This window comes from Cherax quadricarinatus, unplaced genomic scaffold (assembly GCF_038502225.1).
Source record: "Cherax quadricarinatus isolate ZL_2023a unplaced genomic scaffold, ASM3850222v1 Contig3514, whole genome shotgun sequence".
Lineage (NCBI taxonomy): Eukaryota > Metazoa > Arthropoda > Malacostraca > Decapoda > Parastacidae > Cherax > Cherax quadricarinatus.
Window position 1 is genome coordinate 31,604 of NW_027198540.1, and position 11,411 is coordinate 43,014.

General features: G+C 41.0%; 1 protein-coding gene across 1 annotated transcript; it reads right to left on the reverse strand.

The window, feature by feature from the left end:
• Nucleotides 1-590: 590 nt before the first annotated feature.
• LOC138852038 (uncharacterized) lies at nucleotides 591-10,471 on the reverse strand (the record flags this gene model as incomplete). The annotated part of the gene is made up of 3 exons (XM_070081655.1): nucleotides 591-1,424; nucleotides 3,996-4,151; nucleotides 9,890-10,471. Coding segments are annotated over 3 exons (861 nt in total), but the record flags the coding sequence as incomplete, so codon positions are not given.
• Nucleotides 10,472-11,411: the final 940 nt, after the last annotated feature.

An 11,411-nucleotide genomic window follows, 5' to 3' on the forward strand; every position in this document is an offset into this window, starting at 1 on the left:
AGGCAAGCAGCCAGAATTTACATATATCTTATTCTTCATAAGTAAGTTTATTCAGGTATCCACAAATACAGTGTATACCTGTCAGTACTGATCAGCACTGTATACCATCAATATTTTGCTAGTGGGATGGATAGTAAAGGACCTGCCTAGTCTGGGCCAACAGGCCTGCTGCAGTGTTCCTCCTTTCTTATGTTCTTATGTATCTGTATCACCAACACATACCTGGAGTCTACCTGGAGGGTATTGTGGGGATCAATGCCCAAGAATACCCTCCAGGCCTCCTGATGGATCAGGCCCTGATCAACTAGGCTGTTACCGCTGGCCACACGTAGTCCAATGTACGAACCACAGCCTGGCTGATCTGGCACTGACTTCAGGTATCTGTCCAGCTCCCTCTTAAAGACAACCAGGAGTCTATTGGTATAAAAGGCGTCTTCGTATTCCACTGAAGACGCCTGCCATGCAGGCAATACATTTTGGCAATAAAGATACCCAGGTGTTGCTAATGTCTCTTATTGATCAACACACAAAATGCAACAGATGAACACAGGAACACACACATAAGAGAATAATGGCACTTTCAAAGACACTTTAAGTAGAGAAAAACTTTATTATATAATGTTCCACCCACAGTGGAGTTTTAACAAGTGTACTTGACCCCTCAAGGGAGGTTCCTTGGTGTAGGTGAAGGGCTCTTGATCTAGGGCCCCTCAAGGAAGGTTCCTTGATGTTGGTGAGGGGCTCTTGATTTAGAGAATTGGATCTGTGCTCCAGTTCCCCAAATTAAGCCTGAATGCCTTCCACATCCCCCCCCCAGGCGCTGTATAATCCTCCGGGTTTAGCGCTTCCCCTTTGATTATAATAATAATAATAATCTTGATCTAGGGAATTGGATCTGTGCTCCAGTTTCCTGAATTGAGCTTGAATACCTTCCACCCTCCCAGGTGCTGTAGTATATTCCCTACAGGTTTACCACTCCCCCATGATGATAATAATGAAGTACTTGATAAAGTCTCACTGTGGGTAATTATTATACAAAATACACTCAATTATTATACAGAATACACTCAACCTGTATAAGTCACAAAATGCCGAAAGGCTGAGGTGAGATATCAGCCCCAGTGAGGGTGAGATAACTGATAATAAAGACTTCAACTTTTCCTGTTAAAAGTTAAATGTGACTCGAGGCCCATCGCACTTTATGTGGCATGAGTATTACTCTAATGTGCTGGAGAAACTATCATTATGAAAGACTTTCTGAGGGATGCATGTAGTCTCCTCTTGTGGTGGTGAAGCGGCAACTATGGAAGGTTTTCCGAGGACTCCATGCTTGCGTCGACTTTGTCCTCTCCTTGTTGCAGTGAAGGTTCAAGGTTATCTACTTCCACTGTTCTTTGCACCTTGGACAGATCCTCTAATCTTTCCTGAAGAACAGACAAAGAACATTATTAAATTTATAAAATTAAACCCCAGAAAACCACATAAAAACAATCTTATTTCATTATTACAAATTTTAACCTCTTCTAAAACTGTGCTGAGGGGTCCCTCAAGGAAGGTTCCTTGATGTTGGTGAGGGGCTCTTGATTTAGGGAATTGGATCTGTGCTCCAGTTCCCTGAATTAAGCCTGAATGCCTTCCACATCCCCCCCAGGCGCTGTATAATCCTCCGGGTTTAGCGCTTCCCCCTTGATTATAATAATAATGTGCTGAGGGGCTACTGATCTAAGGAATTATAAATGCCATCTCCCTTGGACCAAACCTGATTACAATTCATTATTCAGGTGCTGTATGTACAACTTGTGGGCTTACCACTTAGTTCTGACTGATTATATGAGCCTTATGGGACATACAAGGAAGTAGTGTAACATGTAGGATGGGCAGAGTGGAGTAGAGGAAGTAGAGTAGGGAAGTGGAAGGTTATGAGAGACTAATTAGCTCAACTGATGAAGTCCATAAAAGTAGGACTGACGTCTTGTGTCTGGAGAATATAGGATCAAGAGTGTGAGGGGTCACATGTATTTATACAATAGGTGTAACAGTAATTTAAAAAGCCAGGTAGTTCAAAATTCCAAATTTCAAATTCTTTATTTCCATCGGGAAGTGGAAAAGAATTCTTCCTCCGTAAGCCATGCGTGTTGTAAGAGGTGACTAAAACACCAGGAGCAAGAAGCTAGTAACCCCGTCTCCTGTATAAATTTCTAAATTTAAGAAGAAAAACTTTCACTTTTCTTTTTAGGTCACCCTGCCTCAGCGGGATAGAGCCAGTTCATTGAAAAAAAAATTGTTTGTACAAAAATGTATGATAATATTGCATATGGAACCCCCCTGTTTATGCAGAGCATTTCAGGTAATCTTAAGACTAACCAAAACAGCAATAAACATTTTATATATAGTATGTATATGTTGATCAGAGTATGTAGTTTGTGAAGGGATACTGTTGTTAGGTCTCAATGTGATTGTGGTGATCTTTCAAGGACTACAATAGGGTCTCAAGGTGATGGTGGTGATCTTTTAAGGATTACAATGGGGTCTCAAGGTGATGGTGGTGATCTTTTAAGGGCTACCATGGGGTCTCAAGGTGATGGTGGTGATCTTTCAAGGACTACAATGGGGTCTCAAGGTGATGGTGATGATCTTTTAAGGACTACCATGGGGTCTCAAGGTGATGGTGGTGATCTTTCAAGGACTACAATGGGGTCTCAAGGTGATGGTGGTGATCTTTCAAGGACTACAATGGGGTCTCAAGGTGATGGTGGTGATCTTTTAAGGACTACAATGGGGTCTCAAGGTGATGGTGGTGATCTTTCAAGGACTACAATGGGGTCTCAAGGTGATGGTGGTGATCTTTCAAGGATTACAGTGGGGTCTCAAGGTGATGGTGGTGATCTTTCAAGGACTACAATGGGGTCTCAAGATGATGGCAGTGATCTTTCAAGGACTACGATGGGGTCTCAAGGTGATGGTGGTGATCTTTTAAGGACTACAATGGGGTCTCAAGGTGATGGTGGTGATCTTTCAAGGACTACAATGGGGTCTCAAGGTGATGGTGGTGATCTTTCAAGGATTACAGTGGGGTCTCAAGGTGATGGTGGTGATCTTTCAAGGACTACAATGGGGTCTCAAGATGATGGCAGTGATCTTTCAAGGACTACGATGGGGTCTCAAGGTGATGGTGGTGATCTTTTAAGGACTACAATGGGGTCTCAAGATGATGGTGGTGATCTTTTAAGAACTACAATGGGGTCTCAAGGTCTTTGGAGTGGTGGTGAGGGTATCAAAGGGAGAGTTAGGGAGGACTTTAGGTTGTCAGAAGGTGAAGATAACAGATAAAGAGGTGGGACTCAGCTTAAGAAGTGTAAAGGCTGGATACCAAGGGCATATATTCTGAGTGTGCTGATGAGCACTGCACACTCACTCAATAATATAATTATGTATCAAAAGGGAAACTAATTTTTCATCCCCTGTTATGAAATATTGTGGCAGATATTCTAAGATAGCACTGCACACCCCACAGCTAGTTGTATCATGAACAGTGCACACCCTGTGGCAATAACCCACTATATGCCACTGCTGGATACAGGAATGAGAATACAGCACCTGGGAAATGGGAAGATAACTCCAATTCCTTTAACCAAAATCCCTTCGATATTAACCCTTAAACTGTCCAAACGTAGATCTACGTTTTTTCAACCTTTGAAAGTATGTAAAAAAAGTAAATCTTTTTTTATATACACTTGAAAACGTGTAAAAAAAACTTTGATCTACGTTTTTTTTTTTTGTTATACATGTATTTGAAAATGTATAAAATAAACGTAGATCTACTTTTGGAGCACTATGCATATGAATGTAGATCTGCTTGGACAGTTTAAGGGTTAAGGAACGTCCACTGAGAGGCCTAAGGTGCCAAAATTTCATTATTGTATGACCAGAGCAGTCTTGCCCTCTTTCATCAGCAAAATAAATAAATAAGTGCCATAAATTTTGCACCAACATACCATTTGAGCAAAGGACGCAACCACAAGGTGATGGTGATGGTCGGGGTTGTGATGGTGAGTGTGAGAGGCATCCTGGGACTCCAATACTACCATCTGCTGCCCTCCGATCACAATCTCACTTCCCACCACTTGGTATTCACCACTGGTTAAGTTCATCTGCAATGAAAATAAGTCACCATGATGAAAATAAGTCACTGCGTTATCCTAAATAAATTACTATGTAAGATAAATGTACATATGTGTACCTGTACCTAAATAAACTTACTTGATGTTATTTGGGCTATCATTATATTATTATTTATTATTATTATTAATGTGATTAAGTGCAATGCCTTGGGAATAGGAGGCAATCAGGTTCAATCCATGGAAGGAGAGGAAAGCTCCAAAACTCTGGATCAAAAGCCTTTCAATCAAAACACTTTCCTTTCGAGTATTTCTGTATAGAAAATAATATTATGAAGGCTGTGATTCACACATTTTTACAAAACTTTGACTGGCATTGGTGTGTTTGTAAGTGATGATATGTGTAGTTGTTGTGTCAGTGATGATATGTGTAGTTGTTGTGTCAGTGATGATATGTGTAGTTGTTGTGTCAGTGATGATATGTGTAGTTGTTGTGTCAGTGATGATATGTGTAGCTGGTGTGTCAGTGATGATATGTGTAGTTGTTGTGTCAGTGATGATATGTGTAGCTGTTGTGTCAGTGATGATATGTGTAGCTGGTGTGTCAGTGATGATATGTGTAGCTGTTGTGTCAGTGATGATATGTGTAGCTGGTGTGTCAGTGATGATATGTGTAGTTGTTGTGTCAGTGATGATATGTGTAGCTGGTGTGTCAGTGATGATATGTGTAGTTGTTGTGTCAGTGATGATATGTGTAGCTGGTGTGTCAGTGATGATATGTGTAGTTGTTGTGTCAGTGATGATATGTGTAGCTGGTGTGTCAGTGATGATATGTGTAGTTGTTGTGTCAGTGATGATATGTGTAGCTGGTGTGTCAGTGATGATATGTGTAGTTGTTGTGTCAGTGATGATATGTGTAGTTGTTGTGTCAGTGATGATATGTGTAGTTGTTGTGTCAGTGATGATATGTGTAGCTGGTGTGTCAGTGATGATATGTGTAGCTGGTGTGTCAGTGATGATATGTGTAGCTGGTGTGTCAGTGATGATATGTGTAGCTGGTGTGTCAGTGATGATATGTGTAGCTGGTGTGTCAGTGATGATATGTGTAGTTGTTGTGTCAGTGATGATATGTGTAGCTGGTGTGTCAGTGATGATATGTGTAGCTGGTGTGTCAGTGATGATATGTGTAGCTGGTGTGTCAGTGATGATATGTGTAGCTGGTGTGTCAGTGATGATATGTGTAGCTGGTGTGTCAGTGATGATATGTGTAGCTGGTGTGTCAGTGATGATATGTGTAGCTGGTGTGTCAGTGATGATATGTGTAGCTGGTGTGTCAGTGATGATATGTGTAGCTGGTGTGTCAGTGATGATATGTGTAGTTGTTGTGTCAGTGATGATATGTGTAGCTGGTGTGTCAGTGATGATATGTGTAGTTGTTGTGTCAGTGATGATATGTGTAGCTGGGGTGTCAGTGATGATATGTGTAGTTGTTGTGTCAGTGATGATATGTGTAGCTGGTGTGTCAGTGATGATATGTGTAGTTGTTGTGTCAGTGATGATATGTGTAGCTGGTGTGTCAGTGATGATATGTGTAGTTGTTGTGTCAGTGATGATATGTGTAGTTGTTGTGTCAGTGATGATATGTGTAGTTGTTGTGTCAGTGATGATATGTGTAGCTGGTGTGTCAGTGATGATATGTGTAGCTGGTGTGTCAGTGATGATATGTGTAGCTGGTGTGTCAGTGATGATATGTGTAGCTGGTGTGTCAGTGATGATATGTGTAGCTGGTGTGTCAGTGATGATATGTGTAGTTGTTGTGTCAGTGATGATATGTGTAGCTGGTGTGTCAGTGATGATATGTGTAGCTGGTGTGTCAGTGATGATATGTGTAGCTGGTGTGTCAGTGATGATATGTGTAGCTGGTGTGTCAGTGATGATATGTGTAGCTGGTGTGTCAGTGATGATATGTGTAGCTGGTGTGTCAGTGATGATATGTGTAGCTGGTGTGTCAGTGATGATATGTGTAGCTGGTGTGTCAGTGATGATATGTGTAGCTGGTGTGTCAGTGATGATATGTGTAGTTGTTGTGTCAGTGATGATATGTGTAGCTGGTGTGTCAGTGATGATATGTGTAGTTGTTGTGTCAGTGATGATATATGTAGCTGGTGTGTCAGTGATGATATGTGTAGTTGTTGTGTCAGTGATGATATATGTAGCTGGTGTGTCAGTGATGATACGTGTAGCTGGTGTGTCAGTGAAGATATATGTGCTTGATGTGTTTGTAGGTGATGATATGTGTTCATAAATGATGATATGTGATGATATGTCTGTTGTCTGTAAGTCCTAGGTAGTATGTTGGTAGACAGCAACCGCCCAGGGAGGTACTACCGTCCTGTGGTAGTAGATTGGTAGACAGCAACTGCCCAGGGAGGTACTACCATCCTGTGGTAGCAGGTTGGTAGACAGCAACCACCCAGGGAGGTACTACCATCCTGTGGTAGTAGGCTGGTAGACAGCAACTGCCCAGGGAGGTACTACCGTCCTGTGGTAGTAGGTTGGTAGACAGCAACCGCCCAGGGAGGTACTACCGTCCTGTGGTAGTAGGTTGGTAGACAGCAACTGCCCAGGGAGGTACTACCATCCTGTGGTAGTAGGTTGGTAGACAGCAACTGCCCAGGGAGGTACTACCATCCTGTGGTAGTAGGCTGGTAGACAGCAACTGCCCAGGGAGGTACTACCGTCCTGTGGTAGTAGGTTGGTAGACAGCAACCGCCCAGGGAGGTACTACCGTCCTGTGGTAGTAGGTTGGTAGACAGCAACCGCCCAGGGAGGTACTACCGTCCTGTGGTAGTAGGTTGGTAGACAGCAACCGCCCAGGGAGGTACTACCATCCTGTGGTAGTAGGTTGGTAGACAGCAACCGCCCAGGGAGGTACTACTGTCCTGCCAAGTGAGTGTAAAACGGAAGCCTGTACTTGTTTTATATGATGGTAGGATTGCTGGTGTCTTTTGTCTGTCTCATAAACATGCAAGATTTCAGGTACGTCTTGCTACTTCTACTTACACTTAGGTCACACTATACATACATGTACAAGCATATACATATATACATACCCCTCTGGGTTTTCTTCTATTTTCTTACTACTTCTTATTCTTGTTTATTTCCTGTTATCTCCATGGGGAAGTGGAACAGAATTCTTCCTCCGTAAGCCATGCGTGTTGTAAGAGGCGACTAAAATGCCAGAAGCAAAGGGCTAGTAATCTCTTCTCCTGTATACATTACTAAATTTAGAAAGAGAAACTTTTGTTTTTCTTTTTGGGCCACCCTGCCTTGGCGGGAAACAGCCGATTTGTTGAAAAAAAAAATGTCTGTAAGTGATTATGTATGTTTGTAAGTGATGATACGCGATGACATATGTTTGTAAATGATGATGTGTGATGATGCATGGAGTTACAATGTCCCATGTTAATCTGAGCACATTTTGAAAATTTAGATTCTTAAAATGAACTATTGCACTTTTCTAATCCATATACATTTTGGTGTGCAGCTTACAAAACTTATGCAGACCAATCATCAATGACAGTAATGGCTTTCACAGCTAAATAAAAGTTCTGAAGAAAGGCTGAAGACATTAAAAATGCCTCTTTTACTGATAGGAGGAAAAAAAAAGGAGACATGAAAACAACACATAACGTTATAAAAGAATACAAAAGTTTTTCTTAGCACAATTCAGCATAAAAGAGTATAAAGATAGAGGTGCCCCTTTTTTATAAAGTGAATGCAGTCCAGGCCTTACATCACACGCACTAAACTCAATCAGGCTGTCAATGCTTATTTTTGCATTAATGAGAATATTTAATGTGAAAAATGAAGGTCACCATAGGCTGATTGGTCTTCCAGCTGGTGGAGGACCAGCTGGAGGGCCTCCAGAGGCTGCAGTCCAGGGTCCTCCACCAGCTGGAGGGCCTCCAGGTGCTGCAGCCCAGGGTCCTCCACCAGCTGGAGGGCCTCCAGGTGCTGTAGCCCAGGGTCCTCCACCAGCTGGAGGGCCTCCAGGTGCTGTAGCCCAGGGTCCTCCACCAGCTGGAGGGCCTCCAGGTGCTGTAGCCCAGGGTCCTCCACCAGCTGGAGGGCCTCCAGGTGCTGTAGCCCAGGGTCCTCCACCAGCTGGAGGACCTCCAGAAATTAAATGAAAAGTGTTTACAGTTCCTCATCAAAATTTATAAATTTTTTTTTTAACAAGTCGGCAATCTCCCACCAAGGTAGAGTGACCCAAAAAGAAAGAAAATCCCCAAAAAGAAAATACTTTCATCATCATTCAACACTTTCACCACACTCACACATAATCACTGTTTTTGCAGAGGTGCTCAGAATACAACAGCTTAGAAGCATATAGGTATAAAGACACACAACATATCCCTCCAAACTGCCAATATCCCGAACACATTTATGATGAACTCTTGACTGTTGTGATTAATTTTTTTTTCTTTTGAAAATATCACTGGGGCCTCACAGTACCTGTAGCTCAGGGGACCACAAATTCTTAATCCAGCTCTTGACTACATGCAGCACGTTTACATTGTACATTTGGAACTGCTGATAGAAATGAAATGTAATACAGCCTCTCCTCACTTAATGACGGAGTTCCGTTCCTAAAACCACGTCAGTAAATGAGTTCGTCACTAAGCAAGGAGCACACTATAATGATCGTGGGTTTGTGTCAACCATTGTTTATATTATTTTAATGTCACCTTTGCACCATTTATAACATTTTTAGTATACTTATTTTTAAATATTTATACAGTAGTGTACTGTATATTGTAATAAACAGAATAGAGGAAATCAGCTCTAATATACATTATTTAGGTATTCATACTGGTCAGAGACCCCGTCATAAGTCCGAATTGTCGGTAAACGAGTATGTTACTAAGTGAGGAGAGGCTGTAATAACAAATTTGCATTAAGCAAACCTATATAAAGAAAGGAGAAATCTGTAGTGTTTTTCCACAGTGGCAGAACAATGAACTGGGATACAAGAGGAGCTAATTAGTACATTACAAATATTATATTAACAAAAAGCATTAAACTCATGTCATTCTGTGCTACATGAGGTGACGAGTTTGTGAGAGGAGAGGGGACCAGCAGAGCGCTTAAGCAAGGACATCAAGTAGAAATTCTAGGATGGTTAAAGTTGATATAGAAAATCAGAGTCAGTAAGGCCACATTTGCTATTAATTCAACAAAATTATATGACACTAAATACAGAAGACATGACAGAGTATAGCTCTGCTGCTGTAGATGCAAACACCAGTACAGTGGACCCCCGCATAACGATCACCTCCGAATGCGACCAATTATGTAAGTGTATTTATGTAAGTGCGTTTGTACGTGTATGTTTGGGGGTCTGAAATGGACTAATCTACTTCACAATATTCCTTATGGGAACAAATTCGGTCAGTACTGGCACCTGAACATACTTCTGGAGTGAAAAAATATCGTTAACCGGGGGTCCACTGTATATGTACTTCTGTTCCTGTAGCTACAAAGGTAATTACAGTGTTTAACTTACAAATACAATTAACTTTATAGATCTTACACAGTGCTGAATGACCCTGATGATTTAGTGTTTAGTTTTGATTATAATAATAATAATGTCACCCTGCCTCGGTGGGAGACGGCCGACTTGTTGAAAAAAAAAAAAATAATGTCTTACAGAACAGGAACTTTTTTAGCTTATACATTTACACAGCAACACACAAGAAGTTACTAACAAGAGGCATTGACAATTCAAATCGAGAATTCCCTGGCCCATCTCCTGAGCCTTCTGCGTCAGACATAATCTTGCCTTCCTGAGCAATGGTCAGCGGATCCTCACTGTGAATTATGTGTCCCTCTCTAGTTAATATCTCTATATGTTCACTCTTTATGAATGATGACTGGGAGGCTTCAATCACTGTGTCGTCTCCTTCCTGGGTTACCATGGACGACTCTGACACTGTTCCCTCTCTGTCACTTTTGCTGCTGTTCAGTTTTCCATCCTCAGTGTTTTTATTCTTTCTCTGAAAAATTTTCTCAGAGTTACCAGAATTGGTGTATCTTGGTGACACATCTGCATAGCTGAGAGTCTTCTCCATCTGACTCTGGTCAGTAACTGCTTCTACATATTGCAAGTCCCCCTCTTCAGTGTACCTCATTGTGATTTCTTCATCATAATTATTATTTAAATGGTCACTAGTCGCATCCTCTACCACTTCAATTTTGACATTCTGTGTATCTCCTGAAGTCAAAGAATTTTTGATGTCACGTTCTCGCTGTAATCGTTGAAGGCGGCGCCAAACAGTTGTCTTTGATACCTGCAAAAATTTTGCTCTAATTAAAATAGTATCAGTTTTGACTAAAAACATCACTACAGTATAATGACAATTATGAAACCTGGTAGAAAATAATAAATAAAAATTGAAAACAAAAGATTTCTAACATGACACAAAGGTTTTAGAATTAAAAAAGGTTAATACAACATTGCCTGGGCACGGCACCAACTTCACCCATGGTTTGTTATGTATTTACATGTAGCGGAGATACACCAGGAAAGAGTGCAAATATGGAGTGTGAGCAGGGTAATATTTTGTGAAGGGATTCAGGGTAACCCGGTTAGCCAGACTTGAGTCCTGGAAATTCAAATTCAAATTCAAATTCAAAGTTTATTCTCTATAAGGATTACAATGTTGAATTTACAGAATTTGGTTATTGTATGGTTTACATGTAGTTAAATAATGATTACAGAGTGTACCACTAGAACGCCTAGCATGGTTAGGCATTTCGGGCAGACTTAGTTTAATTCTTTATTTTAAAATACAGTGGATCCCCGCATAACGATCAGCTCCCAATGCGACCAATTATGTAAGTGTATTTATGTAAGTGCGTTTGTACTTGTATGTTTGGGGGTCTGAAATGGACTAATCTACTTCACAATATTCCTTATGGGAACAAATTCAGTCAGTACTGGCACCTGAACATACTTCTGGAATGAAAAAATATCGTTAACCAGGGGTCCACTGTATTACAAATTTTGAGGTAAGTTGGTATTATGGCTAAGTGACTAAATACTAGTTTGTGAGTTTAGCAATGTGAATGCTTTTGTTTTGGCACTATACATAGTTTCAGTATTGGAGTATCATAGGATTCATTATTTTAAGATTGAGATTAATATTTCTGTTTATGGTCAAATGGGTGAGTGAGTGTAAGTGTGAACCACCAGGTGGTATTCGTGTAGTTAGTTGATGGGGTGCAAAT